The sequence below is a fragment of the Neurospora crassa genome, linkage group V, assembly GCF_000182925.2.
Source record: "Neurospora crassa OR74A linkage group V, whole genome shotgun sequence".
In the NCBI taxonomy this organism is placed as follows: Eukaryota; Fungi; Ascomycota; class Sordariomycetes; order Sordariales; family Sordariaceae; genus Neurospora; species Neurospora crassa.
In genome coordinates this window covers 2,285,272-2,302,613 of record NC_026505.1, presented here as the reverse complement: position 1 = coordinate 2,302,613, position 17,342 = coordinate 2,285,272, and the positions used below count along the sequence as shown (strand labels likewise).

The 17,342-nt window shown below is 51.5% G+C and overlaps 7 protein-coding genes across 11 annotated transcripts; 2 read left to right on the top strand and 5 right to left on the bottom strand.

Annotated features, from left to right (window-relative positions):
• Nucleotides 1-121: 121 nt before the first annotated feature.
• Nucleotides 122-1,977, top strand: NCU03752 (EBP domain-containing protein). Its single transcript, XM_956006.3, has 3 exons — nt 122-810; nt 1,060-1,195; nt 1,295-1,977. Exons 1-3 carry the CDS (start codon nt 313-315, stop codon nt 1,495-1,497), a joined length of 837 nt encoding a protein of 278 aa, XP_961099.1. The 5' UTR covers nt 122-312; the 3' UTR covers nt 1,498-1,977.
• A 205-nt stretch (nt 1,978-2,182) lies between these two features.
• NCU03751 (hypothetical protein) lies at nt 2,183-5,639 on the top strand. The gene is made up of 4 exons (XM_956005.3): nt 2,183-3,515; nt 3,569-3,729; nt 3,780-4,156; nt 4,212-5,639. The coding sequence occupies exons 1-4, from the start codon at nt 3,220-3,222 to the stop codon at nt 5,331-5,333; spliced, it is 1,956 nt and encodes a 651-aa protein (XP_961098.3). The 5' UTR covers nt 2,183-3,219; the 3' UTR covers nt 5,334-5,639.
• Nucleotides 4,814-7,395, bottom strand: NCU03750 (calmodulin). The gene is made up of 3 exons (XM_956004.3): nt 7,225-7,395; nt 6,938-7,134; nt 4,814-6,846 (listed from the first exon to the last, which is right to left on the bottom strand). The coding sequence occupies exons 1-3, from the start codon at nt 7,225-7,227 to the stop codon at nt 6,369-6,371; spliced, it is 678 nt and encodes a 225-aa protein (XP_961097.3). The 5' UTR covers nt 7,228-7,395; the 3' UTR covers nt 4,814-6,368.
• A 514-nt stretch (nt 7,396-7,909) lies between these two features.
• Nucleotides 7,910-10,213, bottom strand: NCU03749 (hydroxyacylglutathione hydrolase). Of its 5 annotated transcripts, none has more exons than XM_011396276.1 (10): nt 10,022-10,213; nt 9,853-9,935; nt 9,739-9,784; nt 9,542-9,629; nt 9,368-9,439; nt 9,278-9,311; nt 8,998-9,211; nt 8,834-8,925; nt 8,607-8,768; nt 7,910-8,539 (listed from the first exon to the last, which is right to left on the bottom strand). In XM_011396276.1, the coding sequence occupies exons 2-10, from the start codon at nt 9,904-9,906 to the stop codon at nt 8,453-8,455; spliced, it is 849 nt and encodes a 282-aa protein (XP_011394578.1). In that variant the 5' UTR covers nt 9,907-9,935; nt 10,022-10,213; the 3' UTR covers nt 7,910-8,452. The 5 variants fall into 5 exon arrangements, with proteins under 5 accessions (XP_011394578.1, XP_011394579.1, XP_011394580.1 ...); XM_011396277.1 differs by having other exon boundaries at nt 8,114-8,539; nt 9,853-9,953; nt 10,014-10,079; XM_011396278.1 differs by having other exon boundaries at nt 8,114-8,539; nt 10,014-10,079.
• Nucleotides 10,214-10,235: 22 nt separating this feature from the next.
• On the bottom strand, nt 10,236-11,892 carry NCU11261 (hypothetical protein). The gene is made up of 2 exons (XM_001728297.2): nt 10,825-11,892; nt 10,236-10,753 (listed from the first exon to the last, which is right to left on the bottom strand). The coding sequence occupies exons 1-2, from the start codon at nt 11,394-11,396 to the stop codon at nt 10,372-10,374; spliced, it is 954 nt and encodes a 317-aa protein (XP_001728349.1). The 5' UTR covers nt 11,397-11,892; the 3' UTR covers nt 10,236-10,371.
• A 37-nt stretch (nt 11,893-11,929) lies between these two features.
• NCU03748 (saccharopine dehydrogenase) lies at nt 11,930-14,209 on the bottom strand. Its single transcript, XM_956002.3, has 4 exons — nt 13,912-14,209; nt 13,720-13,802; nt 13,345-13,622; nt 11,930-13,285 (listed from the first exon to the last, which is right to left on the bottom strand). The coding sequence occupies exons 1-4, from the start codon at nt 13,923-13,925 to the stop codon at nt 12,314-12,316; spliced, it is 1,347 nt and encodes a 448-aa protein (XP_961095.2). The 5' UTR covers nt 13,926-14,209; the 3' UTR covers nt 11,930-12,313.
• Nucleotides 14,210-15,203: 994 nt separating this feature from the next.
• NCU03747 (hypothetical protein) lies at nt 15,204-17,216 on the bottom strand. The gene has a single exon (XM_956001.3). It carries the CDS (start codon nt 16,616-16,618, stop codon nt 15,494-15,496), a length of 1,125 nt encoding a protein of 374 aa, XP_961094.2. The 5' UTR covers nt 16,619-17,216; the 3' UTR covers nt 15,204-15,493.
• Nucleotides 17,217-17,342: the final 126 nt, after the last annotated feature.

Here is a 17,342-nt window from a genome sequence, read left to right as displayed (position 1 = left end):
TGCAACTTTGATCTTTATAATTCTACTTTGGCATTTGGGGGGATTATAAATGAGCCATCGTCTTCACGACTTGACTTAATGTAATAGCAGTGACACGAAAAGTTCGGCAAACATCAACAACCCCAAATGTCTTGCATGAGAGAGTGTTGATCCAGACCCTCAATAAGCTGAACGACACTAGCAGGGGCTGTGCACGGGCCACAAAGATCAGCCCTCGCGATGAACTTCGCGTCCTTCAAGATTTCGGAGCCACTTCGTTGAGGCCCAGCATCCTTTCGTCAACTCGGCAAGAAACACAGCTGCAATTACAAGATGGCGTCCACCACCGCACCATTGTCATTGGAATCCTTCCTGAGCACACTTCCCCCGGATCTTTTTGACCAAACCACGCTCATCTCTCTCGCTTCCACCGTCGCCATCCTCCTGGCAGCCTATTCTCTCTCCCGCGTGGCCCTCGACCCCAAGACTACCACCTCCCGCTACCGGTTACTCTTCATATGGCATGCCTTCGATGCACTGATTCACTTTTGCCTCGAGGGTAGCTTCCTCTACCACTGCTTCTTCTCGTCGGCACCTCTCGGGCATCTGGACCCCAAGGAGGTGTTTGTTGATCCCTACAACTATCTCGGAAGAATTGACAAGGTACATGGTGCGCAGGCTGTTGCTGGGAGGTTTGTTGACGGGGTTGTGGGTGGTCCGGCGAAAGCTGGGGATGTGGGCGGCGGATTGCTGGAAAAGGTGGTGAGGGGCACGGCAGAGTTGTGGATGGTTTATGCCAAGGCTGATAAAAGATGGGCTGGGGTTGATTTGGTACGTTTTTATTTTCCTTCTTTCCTTCCATAGCTATTCCATGGGTGACGGAACTTGGGGGCCGATGGGATGATGTTCCGCTACCGGCAAGAAGGAGGAGATATTGCGAAGGGTTATATGAGGAATGCGAGTGGGACAAAGGTGCTTGTGATGGTGACAGCTATGGGCTGGACACAAATGATAAACATCTGGACAACTAGAAATTGGGGAAGGGTGAGGCTGCTTTGCTAACGAAATTTTGTCTTGCAGAGCGTCGTCAGTCTCGAGCTCCTCACCGTCCTTGTCGTCGGGCCCTTGGCTTGCTGGGTCTGCTACGACATCGCCAAGAAGAACTCGAGGGTAAACATCGTTATGATCATGATTGCTACTGCTGAAATTTATGGGGGTACGTATCTATTTCTTCCATTTCTCTTCTTTTTTTTTCTTTTTCTTGTCTTCTGATTATTGTTGTGTGCCCGAAGCTAACGTTTGGTGGATTGAAAAGGCTGGATGACCTTCTGCCCCGAGTGGCTCGTGGGCAGCGTCAACCTCGACACCAGCAACTGGATGTACCTGTGGCTTTACTTGGCCTTCTTCAATGGCTTATGGGTTGTCATCCCTGCGTATGTCATTTATGTGGCGTCTGGGGAGATTATGGGTGCCTTCAAAGTCCGGGATGCTGCGGCGAAGGCTAAGAAGTCTTTGTGATGAGTCTCGAAGCGCACTTATCCAAAGCTTCATCAGGAGGGGTGGGTAAGAAGCGGTTCCGACACCTGCCCAGTACGGGTGTTCATCGCAATCAGCGGATTCAGCACGGCGTTGCAGGTATGGCTGTCTCGTTGCACTGCATGCCCGTACGACTGTATCCATCCTCTTCGTTGCGTCATGAACGGCGGAGAGGAACGAACAAGCCGATGGGGATTGGCCGAAGGGCCTCAGTGGCAAGGTGGAAAAGATATGCTTCTGTTCGCCGGTTTGCTTCCTATCATTCACATGTGTGATCTTCTTCCCCGAGTTTGGTTGATCTTTCACATGGTTACCAGGAGACACAGCAAGCTCGTCGACATCTGCTGCCATCTAGATATCCCAGTGAGGATGATACGAATCAAACACTTGAAAAGCGAACTCATAGTGATCTTGTGAGATGAAATCGCAGTCAGTATACGAGCCGTCGCAGTCATGATAGAGCCAAGTCCTGAGAATAAATCTCCCACGATGTTGGATTCCTCTTGTCGTGTGGAGGTTCATCTGGTTTGATCTCCGCAGGGACGGACCCCTTTTTGAAGTGAGGTACGTTCTGGGCCCCCTAGGGTTGTGTTAATGCTCCTGGACGTCCCTGGTTTTGGTACCTAGAAAAATTCCACATTTAGGCCTTAGACGCACAGACCTCAAGCTTGGCGATAGGGGACGTTGGAGTCAGTCGAGGGGCTCTTCTGTTCCAAAACTGCCTCAAGTTTGAACTTCACCCTTGTAACGAAAACGGCATCTACCATGCTCCCACACGCCCAACTCGCCTCCTTCGGACCCAGATGACTTATCGCTGACCTGGAGTTCTCGTTGCATTTGGCCACGATCTCACACCGGATCTGAGCCTTTCCGTCGTCGTCCCGGGAACCCCAGACAATAGCCTTGCTGGCTCGGCGGTGATGCTTGTCCACGGGTGTCATCGGACTCGGCATGAGCGCTTTCGAGCCCTCGATTTGCTGGTCAAATTGTTTGTCATCTGTTGGGCCGTGTTCCAGATGATCACTAGAGATACGGGCAAGCTTACGTGCTCGTAGTATACCTACCTACCCAGCTTGAGCTGAACGTTGAAGGACTTTACCAGAACACATGGTTGGCCTGCAAGTACAAGCTTTTGAGGAGTCTCAACGGCTTCAGATGTGTGGGCCCAATGTCTCCGGTGGCCGAGAAACAAAACATTCTTTTGCTCAGTATTATCGAATCCAGTCCATTACGGTCGCCTGTGGGAGGACACGGCCTGAGCTGATTCTGCCTTCGATGAACCCATGCTCCATGAACGGACTCTCTTCTGTCCGTCCAGGAATCCATTTCCAGCCCGGACTCACCCGTCCGGTTTCGATATGCCCTAGGCTACTCTATCAACGCTATGTGTTTCTGGAATGGCCCGGATGTCATTTTGGTATTCAAGAACTCCGGGTTTGTTTCGTCCCATCCGCGGTCAACCTCCACGTGCGGTATCCCCCTGTCTATATTCAAAGTGTGCTCACAAGCCTTCGACTTACCATGGTATGCTTGGCCTACCCTTCCATCCCATGTTTTCTCTCCCCATCCATCCCACCTTGATCAAACCAACTACGAGTCAGCAAATCCACGAGTTGGCTTTGATGACCTGACGACGACCGGTCCGAGGCCACTGTTGCGGCTTACCGCCATCGCCAACCTTGTGATTGCCTTACAACCATCCCGATGTCGCCCTTTAACGCTTTGGATGGAGGAGGCGGGTGGTTAGAGTCGCGGGTCGACACACGATGGACGCCGGAAAGTGATTCGAGTCGGGCAGGCTATAGCATGCTTCAATCGGCGACGAACCCGGCGGATTCACAGACCTTCACCCAATTCCGGTTTGCCGCCGCCAAATCCATCAGAACATCCACCGTCATCTTGGCCTCTTTCAACACCATTGCAGCTTTTGCGACAGCTGTTGGAATTCTGGTCGATACCTACCATCGCGAGAAGAGGGAGAACAAGAGGTTTAGGTTCAGGTAAGGCTGGCATGGAGCAGTCCGTCACTTGTTATGTGCTTACGCATCCCTAGTCGGAATGGCTTCTCCTTTGTGCCCGCGACCGAAGCGTTTCCACTTATCCTATCAGTCGGTATTGTTGTCCAGGGCATCACATTCGCCGTTGCTCAGTCAACGGGACTCGGCTCGCTCTTCGGATCCGGATGCACCTTGATTGCCGTGTTCATGCTTCCTGGTAAGCTCAAATGGCGTCAAGAATATGTGATGAAGTCTAACCATCTCCAGCTGTTTTCATCGTTCCATACATCCAGTTAGTGTTCGGACTTGAAGTCACAATAAGGGGCCTGCTAAAGAAGCCATTTGCTCCGCGAGGGAGGTGGAACGTGACAATCTGCCTTTCCGTGGTTGGCCTGCTTCTGCTTTTGAACTTATTGGTGGCCATTTTCGATCGTTCGTCCAATTTTTGCCTTACTTCGCTGTTCTGGTTTGTTGCACACTATTCAGTCTGGTGCTTTGGTCTTTTAGTGGGCATTTCTGGTCTGCTCTTGGTTTGCGTCGTGGTCATCTTCGTGAGGTTGCACCGGAGCAACAAGATCGCCCTCATCGAGAGAGCTGCGGCTTCAAGGATGGTTTATTATATGACCCTAGCGATCATATCGGAGGTAAGTCTGTCTGCCATAACCATCCAGCTCTGCAGCTATACTCACTCCTCCCTAGGCATTCATGATCCCCTACTTTTATGTCATAGCTTTTGATGGCCAACGAAGGCACGCTCTCAACTTGTCTATGGTAACTACTGTCGTCGCCAATATCTCAGGATTGATGACAGGAGGCCTATACCTGTTCCTGAAATCAAACACTATATCCACGATCGGTCCGAAGAACAAGGATGCCGATTACGAGAATCGAAGGGAAGGGTACAATAAGACTGAACGCTACGAGTCCGGTGGACTGGACTTCGACAGTCACATCATGCGACCGGTGACGAGCCCCGGACAGGTTCGCCGCATGGGCAGCAACGCAAGTCTACTAAGGACGGCCAAAGACAAAGCAGAAAACAGCCCCACAACACCAACCTTTCTTTTCCGTGCACCAACGATACCACAGCACGCGCAGACACCCTCTGCCGCCAGCCACATGCGAAAAGAGTCCTACTCGCTCTTCCCGATCCGCCCACCGACCACAAGACCATGTGCCACCCCACTACCATCCATAACATATGCACCAGCTGCCTCCCAATCTGCGGACGCCGATACCCTCAAACCGCCACCATCAATGGGCTTCCTCGCCGCCCGTGGACACCGACGGAACTCTTCACTGTGTTCATCAGCAACAGTCCAAATCGGTCTGCGTCTCTCATCAGTTGAGGACGTGTCTCCACTCTTGAGCCCAGGTACCGACGTTCACACCATCAGTTGCCCAAAGCACAATCAGAAGGACACGACGAAACCAGAAAGGAGACAGCCTCCTCGACTGATAACGGACTTTGATACGCCTATCGACAGAGAATTCCCGTCGAGGGGTTCGATGAACACAAAGCCCGAGGAGGGCCACGAACAGCTCGAGACGCTCAGCCCGACTGTCTATGATCCGAAAAGTCCGGCGGAGGAGCCCGTGTTGCTCAGTGCGAAGGTCTATACGCCAACGGAACCGGCTGAGAGGAAGCTGGAGACTCTTAGTCCAAAGGTTTACTCGCCAACAGGCTCAGCTGAAGAGGTGGTGACGCTTAGTGCCAAGACGTATTCGCCTACAACACCTACCAAGGCAAAACTACCTAGTCCTCGAAGCCCGGTAGCTGATGGCGGGGAATTGTTGTCGAGTGCGAGGTATACCCCGTGACGAACCGACACGACATCACAATACAAGCTAAGAGAGACTGAGATCTGTGACGATTGAAACTCGACGTAACTGAGACGACTTGTGGCCAATCAATATGCCTAATGGTTAGGCACAAAGACCTAAAGGTTTTATTTTATTTGTTTTCGCATGGCGTTGTAGGGTTTGTCATTTGGGCTATATACCTAGACTTCACTGTCTCTTCGCTTTCTGTTCTCTTCTTTTGTTTCATTTGTTTATATCCTTCTCCAGTTTGCTGGCACACCGAGGGAAGCTGTATCATATGTACCATTTATTTGAGTTAGAAACGTATCATGAAAGATGAGAACGTATGGCAATGTTGTCATAGCTTGCATTATACTTATTGTCCAGTATTCACAATTGCGAGAGAGGTTGGCCCTCTGTTTCATAATTTCGTGCGTGTCTCACTTGCCAAGAGCTTCTCGTGCTTTACCCCCTTGACGCGGTCTTGTGCTCTTGCTTCCCACTGACTCCCAGCAATCCTCTTCCCTCAAACATCAACCTTCGTCTTCCTTAGAGAAGACAGGCCTTGGTCCAAAATATCCCGTCGACCCGAAGTCACCGGCTTCCCTCACTCGGCTCGAGTGTTTTGCCCTTTGCTCGGTTTGTGAGCCTGCTCTTCAACACTCTGGGCCGTATGATCCCGTGACGAGACTGCAGGCATGCTGAACGTACCACGGGATCCCCATCTAGTCTCTTGTCCTACGGTCGTCTGAACAGTTCAAGATATGGAATGTGGCCTTCCAATCCAGCCAGGCGTCCAGCCCAAGTCTCTAGCCCTGTGGCGCGAGAGCGATTTGCATGCAGACTGGGGTCATGCTGCAGCAGTTGCTGGTTGGCTCCAGTCCCTAGTTTCCAGTCGCCGCTGTCTTCTCGTTCTCGGAAACCGCAGGATACGGGAAAAGAATCATCGAGCCTAGCCCAGCCCAGTCTAATCCAACCCAGCCGGGCCGTTTCCCGTACCCGTTCCCAAGCAGTCCAGAAAAGTCCTTCATCCATCTCCCTTCCCAACCCTTCTCACCTCCACACCCCCGCCCTCCTCATGACCCTATCAAACTCCTCCCTCCTCACCCCCTTCCCCACTCCCGCGCCACCGTTCGCTTCCAGTATCATATCCCTCAACAACTCCTCACTGACATTCTCCTTCAACACGGCCGCGACCCTTTTAAGGTGGGCTAGGGTTATCACCGGCTCTTCTTTTTCTTTTCCGTCTACCTCTTCCTCCTCCTCATATTGTCCGTAATCATCATCATCGTCGTCGTTGTTGCGATCGTTATGTAGCCGTGCAATCTCTTGTGCCGAGCGACCGACAAACAAAGCAAAAGCTTCGTCCACCTCGCGCATATGCGCTTCGCTTGTGCGGTCCCGTGACGAAAGCTTGATGGCGCAGATGGCGAGGAAGGAAGGATACGTGGCAAACCCTTCGTCTTCTGGGTCGAGGATGGAAGTGAACTCGCGAAGTTCGGAATTAGATTTGGGGGGGATGCCTAGGGCGCTGTTGTTTTGGGGTGAGTTTGTTAGTCTAGACTAATTCTGCTGGGGAGGAGTCAAATAGAAGAAAGGGAAGAGTGAAAGTGTGTACGTACATCATTGCCCGTCTGACATCTCGTATTGGAATCACTCCTTCCTTCTCGCCATCCATTGGCTCGGCGAAGAGACTGAATGCCTCTTTGATCTCGGCTTCTTCTTGGGCGGTGATGTTGTTCTCTTTGGCTAATTTCGATTGGCGCGGCCCGCCGACTTTGGATGAAGATTCTGTCGCAGTTTTGCGCTTTGAAGGAGGCTGTAGGTATTGCAAGTTAGGATGAGGTCAGCGTGCTGGCTATTACACTACATAAGGGAGAAAAAAGTTGGCATGTGTGCGGTTGTTTACCATTTTGTTTCGTATTCAATGTTTACTTCGCTCAACCAATGATCGTATCAGGTGTAATGTAACCGGGCGACAGCACGCGACTCAATCACAATTGGAATTCGTACGATTTCTGCGACGGCGGCGGCGACGATGATGACGATGGTAACGATGATGCGCATATGCGGCGCGCGCAACGAGTTGCTGGGCTTATCTGATGAAGTGGAGCCATCCAGTTGCCGCTAACACACGCAGGGGTGGATGCCGTTTGCAGTGTCGAAGACGCCTGGTCACGTGTACGCAGGTACCACAGGACCGCTCAAAGAACGTGTCCCCACATGGAATTCTCACTTCCACCTGAAAAAGGGCGTATCCACCGGAAATCGCCATGATAAAAGTCTGCCGAAAACTCATCGGATCTTTTGCTTTCTCCCCGAAACATCCGTTTCATTAAACAAAAAAGCGACAGCAACACCACCACATCCATTGTGATCGATTTTCTCCATGAACGGCTCGGATGCTGCTTCTAAAATATCACACTTTGTTCGCCATCACAAAGCCGAATGGCTCCCTTCCTCTCTCGCCGTCTGTTGAAAGAAAGACGGAAGAGTACGCGGGCCAAGTCAAGTCGGCCCCCTCGGCTGTCTAGTCTAGTCTTGCCTTTCTTCACACAGCGAGAGGAAAGAGAGCGATGAAGCTTTTTGATAATCTCCAATCTATCCAATTTTCTTCTCAATTTCTTCACAAACCCCCATTTTACAACACACAAAACCCTTGCCCAAAATACCCAGCTTCATCATTATGCTAGAGCTTGTCGCCTTCAAAATAACCCCAGGGCGCGCAAGTGTGGACAATGAAGCAAGAATAAATGTACGGCTGGTTCATTCCTTCAAATGGCCACCCTCCGTCAAGTCATGAATCATCTTGTCTGCCCGTCCCGGGTCTTGATGGTATGTGCTTGCGGATACATATCCTATTGTGACAATTTCAATGTTGTGCAAACTGTAGAATTGGTTGGCGTGCTCGGTGCTGTAGGACAAGCATGCTTGCGGCTCGAATGACCTCTTGCCATAAGCCCATGACATGTTTTTTTCTAGCCCATTTGACGGCTCTTCTGAAATTGTTACTTGATTATTTGCCTCGTGCAGATTCCATCTGGGGTCGATCGTCACAGGCTTTTACGGATGAAAGACGAAGAGAAGAGCCAGTCTTGGATCTGCTATCATTTATCATGATTTGCCTGACCCAACGCTCACTTGAAGTTGTTCTTCATCTCCCTCAACTTCGTCATAATAGCCACCGGATCGGTCTCGCCCGTTGCCTTCTGGATCTCAGGGTCCTATCAAACGACAAGGTCAGCTGCAACCTTCCATCATGGCCGTTCGCCGTGAAAGACTGTAACTCACATGAGGCCTCATGAATACATTGTGCTTCTTCTCGTCACCAATGGTGAACTTGCCCTGCGTCTCCCGATGCTTCTCCGCAAAAGCTTGGAGAGCCTTGACGGCCTCGCTTTGCAATACCGACATGCAGAACTTGGCGTTGGACTTGGTGTATTCGTGACCGGGCTTCATTGGATATGTCAGATACTACTGTGTTATCCAAAGATTAAGATAGGGGACTCTGGACTTACGAAAACACGAGTCTCATCCGGCAAAGAAGCAAGCGTCTCATTCAAAGCCTTGTGCATCTCCGCTCCATTTCCTTCGAAGAAGCGACCGCAGCCTATAATGGCCATGTCAGAGACCCAAGCCCAACCGACATCTACAATAGACCAGGGACAAAAAAAAAACATACCTCCGTGGAAAAGCGTATCACCAGTAAAGACGACCTTGTCGTCCCCATCCTGCATGAACCAGCAAATGCTATCCTGTGTGTGGCAAGGCGTATGCAGAGCCTTGACGGCGATATTGCCGATGTTGAAACCTTGGCCGTGGGCCGGAACCTTGTTCACCTTCTCGCAGTCCTTACCGCCGATGATTTCGAGGTTGGGGAGGCCGAGAGCAGTGCGCTGTATACATGTGAGTGAACATGTGCTTTGAGGATAGTGAGGAGGGAAACGGAAGAGGGAGCCTACAAGCTTGGTGTTTCCGCCGGCGTGGTCCCAATGGCTGAAAGTAGTGTTAGCTATGTATTATGCTGAGATCGGCGCAGGAAGGCAACTCACTGGTGGGTGTTCACAATGGCTGTGAGCTTGATGGATCCATCATCGATGGCCTTCTTCAAGACGGGAGCGACCCTTTACGTCCGTCAAACCGGTACTTCCTATCAGCATACCTGCCCACCTCAAAGGTTGCAAGACGCATATTTGGGTCTTGGAGCGCGCTGGTGTAGGACTCACTCCTCAGGATGCGCGGGATCGATGATGACGGCGTCCTTGGACTTGTCGTCGACAACGAGGTAGGCATAGTTGTCACTACTACCCGTCCCTGCTCATTTCGTTAGCAGGAGACGTTTTGAGGATTTCGAGCTTCAAGACAACAAGGACGTCCAAAGAGAACCGATGAGCTTGGTGAGGCTGGATGGAAGAGAACATACACATAGGAATCGACTTGATATGCATTTTGCGATGTGTGGCAGCGAACTGGAGTTTTGTGGAAGTCAGCAGTCGAGGTTCATTTCGATCAAAAGGATTGGGAAAGTCTTTTTCACCTGTCTATAGACGTGTCGTGGAGCTAGAGATGTTCTGGCGATGAAGGCGTTCATAGATGCAAAGCTGTTTGTTTGGTGATGGTCTGCGCCCCGCAGCGAAGCTCCCAGAGCTCAGTGTTAGCTCACTCTTGCATTTGTCAATGTTGGAGACAACGGCTTACTAACGCACCGTCCCGTTCACCTCCACCTTTGCTGATAAACAATTGCAGTCTCAAATGTAGCGTTTGCGAAATGTGTAGATGCGGTTTAGGGAGAGTTGAAGTGCGTTAGTGCCTGTATGACGTTATCACTGGATAAGTTCGCTCGGCAGAATGCACGCTGCGGGGACAACATGCTATACCTACTCCGCTCCTAGGCGGGATAGCTGTCCATGTCAGACGATATGTCCAGATGTGGTAGCAACTCGCACCAGTATATGGACAACCGTATGCGAACTGCTGAAAACCACCCGAACATTGCGATTGAAGACGCCGACGGATGAAAACATCGTGATATCCCTCTAGCAACCATCATCAACTCCTAAACAACACCAATAGGCTTAGGCACCCACCCCTCATCATACAACCGCCACGCCGGTCCCTCATCGTCCTCATCATCCTCACCACCCTCATCCTTCTCATCCTGCTCGTCACCTTCATCCAACATGATAACATCATCCCCACCCTCCTCCCCCTTCGTCTCATCCTCAACCTCCGGCAAATGCTTCCAATAATAATCCCAAATCCACTCCAGCCCCTTCTTCGCCGCGGTCCTCAACCTCGTCAAACTTGGCAACTGCTCATGCGTAGCCTGATGTCTGAGTTCGACAAAAGTCGCCGGTAGTCCAACGCTCTTGGCGACGCCGTACATGGACATCTTGCGCTGTTTATCTTGGTGGGAGTCCAGGAGGCCTGTCACGAAGCTTTTCAATGTTGCTCTTCATTAGTATAATCATTGGTAGGTGAGGGAATATGTAGCGAGGAGAACCCTTACCGACTAAAAGCAGCAGAATAAGCCGCCCTAACCGCATAGCTCGAACTCATAACCCCAATCCCGCTGCCACTGAACCCATCCACCACATCCAATTCCCTTTTCACCATGCCCGTGCCTAAAGTACCGTAAGAACTAGCAGTGCCCGAGCTGCCAGCGATGCCGGTTTGCTCTTCGTCACTAAGAATCGCGGCCATGAGCAGGGCAGTCGATTCCACCATGTGTGGACAGTTGCCGCGCTGCATCCACATGGAGACGCGGGCGACGGCTAGGCGGCGTTCGTCTCCTCCATGTCGGTCTTGTCGGTCATTGTTATCCTCCTTCTCTGTTTCGGAGGAAATGGCAGCGCCATCGGTTCTTGCCCGTTTTCGAGTGGTGCGCTGGGTATTTTGTGCTGCACGTCCTCGTTTGGCTCCTGCTCCTGCTCCTGCTCCTGCTCCTCCTCCTCCTCCTCTTTGCGACAGTTGTTGGGGTTGTGATGCTGCCTGGCTTCCGTACTGGTGCGGGTAAAATTGCCGGCGAACAGCGAGGAGTTCGCGACGGTCGCGCCAGGGTGTGAAGATATACTGAACCATTTCCTCTTTTGCGCCCTTGAAATTCGGTAGTGGTTGTTGTGATGGCAGTTTGGCGTTGTCTCGATCACAGGATCCTGTCCGGTTTTTGGTTTGGTTCGCTGAGTCTTGAGCTTTGCGGTCAGGATGAAATTTGAGTTGGCGGAATCGCGTGGCAGTAGAATTTTCTCATATGACATGAAATATGAAGCTCATCCATAAACACCACAATGAAATAGGAAGCCGGTGCGAATCAGTTGTATGAACATTTCTGTCTCCTTGTCATCTCTTGATCGGTTGTTTTGGTTTCCGCGGTGGTAGTGGAAAAATGCTTGTTTTGTGTCGGACACGGACCTCTCAAACAATTTTTCAATTGCACCGTTTTCTTGGATCACGTTTTGAGCTCTACAGCTCTGCGTGCCCGAGGCCTCACGACCGCTATATTTCTCAAATCACTTCAAGAGACAACCATGATGGGTATCACAACCTGATCAGGCTTATTTGAACGGTTCCAGCGTCATTCGAACAAATAATTCGCGTTGCGAGACGGAAATTCATAAGGGCTTCAACATGCGGTGTCAATTCGTACAACTACCTATTTCCATGCCTACATGCCCTCATAGCCCACTACGGTATCATGGCATGCCTCTCCATGAACCGGGGGGGTTGGACATGCCACCTTCATGAGTCATCTGTACCTTTCCGGGCGAGTTCCCTCCCCTTTTCTCCTTTTTTTCAACCCTGGATCTATTTGGTATCTTCGTATTTCGCTGAAGCACCGCCATTGCACAGCCTTCGATCTACTCCATGTCCGATCGGGGATAAACACCTCCTTTGCGTCCAGTCGCTTCGCTCATGGTATTTAAAACTCGGCGTCCTAGTCAAAGAGTACTCTTCTTCTCTTCATCATCTTCCAGTCCATCAAGAATTTCGCATTGAGCTTAGGAGATGGTCTTCTCGATCATGGTAATACCGTACTTCTCGTGGAGCTCCTTCATCAAGGGCTCGGTGATGTCGGTGCTCATAGGAGCCAGAACGCCCTTGCCAGAGATCTGGCCGCTCAGGACCTGCTTAACAGCGACGGCGCAAGGAACACCGACGGTCTTAGCCATGGCAGAGTAGCCCTTGGGGTCACCGTACTCGACGAGGGTCGAGGTGCGGGTCTCGCGGGAGCCATCGGCGTGCTCAATCTCGAACTTGTGCTGGAGCATGACCAAGTCGCGCTCGCCCTCCTCGAACTGCATCTTCTGCTCAAGAGTGGCGCAGAGGGTGTCGAGAGGGTTGCCGCGGGGGGTGATGGTCTCATCAGAGAAGAGACCGATCCAGCGGAGCCCGCTGAGGATACGCTTCTGGTCCTCGGCGGACTCGAAGGTGGCCTTGGAGAGGATGGCGGCCTCGAGGTCGGCCTGGCTGGAAGAAGCAGCACCGACGATCTCCTTGGTGGCCTCCTTCCAGGGAGTCTGCTTGCTCAGGCTCTCGCGCGCAGTGTCGTCAAGGAAACCGATGTCGACAAGAGTCTTGATGAACTGAGGGAAGCCCTGGTAACGGAGAGTGCCACGGATGACGGTCTGAGCCTCGGGAATGTTGTAGCGCTCCTTGTAAATGGTAGAGTCGCGGTTAGGGTAGGCGACGAAAGCGTAGCCGGGGTAGATGAAGTAGGGCTTGGCCATCTTCATGAGGTCCTTGCCCTCAACCTCGACGATCTTGCCATCCTGCCACCACTTGCCGGCGTTGCGGAGAGCGAGCAAGACACCGCGAGAGGACCAGGAGAACTTGTAACCGAGCGGGTTGTCGGAGTCCTCGGGGGCGGGGAGACCACCGCAGTAGGACAGGAAGGAGAGAATCTTGCCGCCGGCCTGGTGGACCTCATCGATGGTCTTGATGGCGTACAAGTGGTCGATACCGGGATCGAGCTGCCGAGCGACTTAGTATGATTGAAAGCTTCGAAACATTTAATATGTCATGGACTTACACCAATCTCGTTCATGACGGTAATGCCGGCGGCCTTGGCCTCGGCATCGAGCTCCATCATAGCGGGAGAGACGTAGCTAGTGGTAACGACGTGCTTCTTCTGGCGAATAGCCGACTTGATGACGGTGGCATGGAAGGTATAAGGGATCAAGCTGATGACAAGGTCATGCTTGGCGACCTCAGCGTCGAGAGCCTCATCGTTGGTGACATCGAGGGAGATGGGGGTGGCGTTCTTAACACCCTCAGAGAGCTTCTGAGCAGAGGCAAGAGTACGGCAGGCTGTCGCGCACAAGCGCAAATGTCAGCCTAAATGCCCGTATTTTCGTTCCGGACTGTCGAACAAGAGGTGCATTGTTATAATTGACTGTTGACGTACCGACGGTGACGGGAATGCCAGCTTCGCTGAGGACATCGAGAGTAGGGCGGGTGACGAAGCCAGCGCCAAGCATGAGAACCTTGCTGAAGACATGAAACTTGAGGTCAGCATCCCCAGCTCTTGCGGTTGCCCGAGGTGAGGGCAGGATGGCGGGGGAGATGTATGTAGGGGGGGTAAGGGGGATGGCATTACTGTTGGGAAGCCATCTTTGCGACTTGTGATATCTGCAAGCTGATGTGATTCAGACGCAGTGTTTTGGTGTTTGTCAGGTTAAATCCGGAGGAGAGAAAGAATCAGAATTAGATCCCCCACACTGCATGCTCTCAAGCCGGCAATAGGTGACTTCGATGGTGTTATTGCCGTCCTTGTCCGCTAACAACCGATATCCAGACTTGACTCGCACTTCATCGCTCGCGGTTGGAGATGCAATTGGTGGAGCTCCGGCCGATAACGGCTTCTGGTCAGTCGCTTTCTTCCATTTTTTTTTTTTTTTTTTTCCTGACCTCAAACGAGGGGCACCCAAGGCGCACTGGTGTCGTTCCAATTGGCGCCAAGCACTCACTGGCGGGGTAGCAACACCAGCTTGCCTGCCGGACTTTACAGTAGAGGTACAGTCTAGCTGGTCGCCAGTCACTCTTGGCAGCTGTCAACCGATGGGTAGTGCATGTTTCTGGCGAACCACAAACAGGGACTGGAACATACTTGGGGGGTTCTGGGCGCCAAGGCTTTCTTTCCCCCCTACATTCCATGTAGGGGGAGCCGAAAAGTTGGGACGGTATTTTAAAATGGGACATCTGGAATCTTAGCGTTTCCTATACAAAAGTGTTAGCGAAGCGACTTCAGTCAGCAATTCTACTACGAAACTTTTTTCTAAAATTCTAGAAAAATTCAGGTATAGAATTCTTACTTATAGGAACCATTTTAGAAGCTTTGAAAAAATCATCCTTAAAGATGAGTAGATGGTAAGGTCCAAATGTATTTTATACACTATATATTGTCGCTTTCAGTGTGCTGCACTACGCCGAACGAAGGTGATGATTCTATAGTGAAAGATACTTCTATCGCTTCTATCTCCCTAATGTTTGTGCCAAAATTGATGCAATTTTGGGTACGCTTTTCTAGACGTGTCCTTTTACTTCTCAAATTTTCTTGGAATTTTAGAAAAAGGTTCCGTGGTACAATGATGATCGATGTCCCTCCGTTAACACTTTTGTATAGGAAACGCTAAGATTCCAGATGTCCCATTTTAAAATACCGTCCCAACTTTTCGGCTCCCCCTACATGGAATGTAGGGGGGAAAGAAAGCCTTGGCGCCCAGAACCCCCCAAGTATTTGACGGATTCACTTCCCCTGACGGCTGGCCGCTTATTCATCACTCTTGGCTTGATTCAGGGACGTCCCAACAAGCTCACGATGAGAGTCACTATGAACACTCAGCAAGACATCACATTTGCAGGCATGCACGGCGGCCAAGGAATAAGAGATGGTGGTGTGAATCAAGGACAGTGAGATCGCATGTTGTTCAGATATGTACATGTATTTATTTGCAGAGGTGGGTATCTTTGTCTCCTAAACAAAACAGGGAAAAAAAAAAAACGCAAACCAAAACGCCTAGCCACACATTCCTGATGTGTCGATGCATCTTCGATAGGGCTTCCAGCCCATATGCCTTTCTAGGAATCCGTCCCGTAAATGCTATGCGTGTCCCAAACCGTCGCCGGTGTAATGCTTCTTCTCAATATTTCATCATGCAAGTGTCATAATCTCGTGAGTCTTAGTCTTCCTCTTCCTCCTCCTCGTCATCTTCCTGCTCTTCATTGTCCTCTTCATCGTCGCTGGCAGGAGGCTCCCATGCGTCCTCGAGCTTCAGACCCTTGCCGGAGGGCTTCTCGTAGGCTGCGGCGTTTCCAAGAAGTGAAGAGACGGTAGACTGGTGAAAGTCCATGTCGGCGGGCTCGTGGGTCTCGGGGGGGTCGTACAGTCCCATGCCGTACAGAATCTCGCCATCAGATTCGTCGTCTTCCGGTGCCTCATAGGAAACAGGCTCTTCAGAGGCCACCTTGGTGTTGGTGAACTGCTCTGGCAGCTCGAAATTATTCGGTGTAGGCGGCGCTGTGTATGTGTCCAAGCCGCTCGATGACGGCGCATAGGAAGTCCATCCCATGACATTGCCTTCCGCCTTGGAGAAATCGGCGTAAGAAATATCGCCGACCATGCCAGCCATACTTTGGGGTGATTCTGGAGCCGGTTGGTAGAGCTGAATCCCTGGCGAGGCATACTGATGCTGTGATTGCTGAAAATCGACGCTGGGGTAGGGAAGTGAGAGCGGGGAGAAGGACGCCGAGCATGGCGAGTTGGAGCCGGAGTACACGCTTGGGGTTGGGGGCAGTTGCTGAAACTGTGTGCAAGCGCCAAAGTCTTGATAGGACGGGTAGGGAGCAAACGCCATCGCGGACTCCTGAGGGTAAGGCTGGGAATATGCCACCTGTTGCGACGAGGGGTGCCAGCTAATTGGTCGTGCTGTCGTCGCTGGCTTCGTCTCCGGGTCGTACATGAACTCGACCGGGAATTCAGCCGCAGGTGTGGGGAGATACGCCGCCGCGGCAGGTTGAGTATAGAGATTCTGGAACCCATCACCGATCAAAGTCTTCCTCTTGGACTGCGAAAACGAATAGCGGGGGCTGGTGCTGGCGCTGCTGGGCTTCGTTATCCGCATCGAAGTGGTCGTCTTCTGTCCACCGTAACCCCTCGACATGTTTCGCGTATGAGCAGCGATGTATTGTTGTGACGCTTTATCAAGAGGTGTCTCCATCATGTTGGTGCTGAACATCGGGGCCTGATAGGATTGACCCATGTTGAAGTTGTTGTTGTTATTTTGGTTAACCAGTAACGGCATCATCTTGATGAAGTTTTGCGAAGAGAGATAGGTAAAGTGTAAGAAAAGTCTTGCTTGTTGAAGGAAGCTTGGTCAACTTTCCAAGTGACGATAGACGAGGTATATGAAGTGAGAAGGACGTGAGAGCAGTGACAGTATGGAAACCATGCAAGACACTTGGGCCCCGGCCGAGGAACCGAGATGGATATGGAAGTTGGAAGCGGTTGGATGGATCAAACCTAGTTTGAATAGACAATCTGACCATATTGGCGCCGAAAGGAAACAACAACAAGACAGCCGATGGGGCGCTCAGGCATGTAAGTGAATCCCGTCGTGTGCAAGACTCCGCGTCGACGGGGCTCAACGGAAGCTTACCCATGACTTTGGCTTGGGTAGCCTGCGTCATATGTGCGCGCAGGGATGGTTCAGCCTGGATAACCTTGAAGAATAGAAAGAAAGGGTTTCGGCTTCAACTGCAGGGTATGATGGGCAAGGTAGACGCAAACTGCAAACCGGATGGAGATATTGACGGGCAATGGTAATCCGAAGTGCTTGTGAGAGACGACTCCGTTGAATGTAGTGTACGGGGTTGCAAGGGGGAAAAGGGCGGCTCCTCGTCGTGGATTCTTGGGTTGCGTGTTAAAGAACGTACATATTGTGGGGCTTGTACCTTCGTACCTCATTGCTGCGTTAGTGGGTCATGGCTGGCTAGCCCATTGAGGACGGCGTTGGAGTTTGTACCATGGCG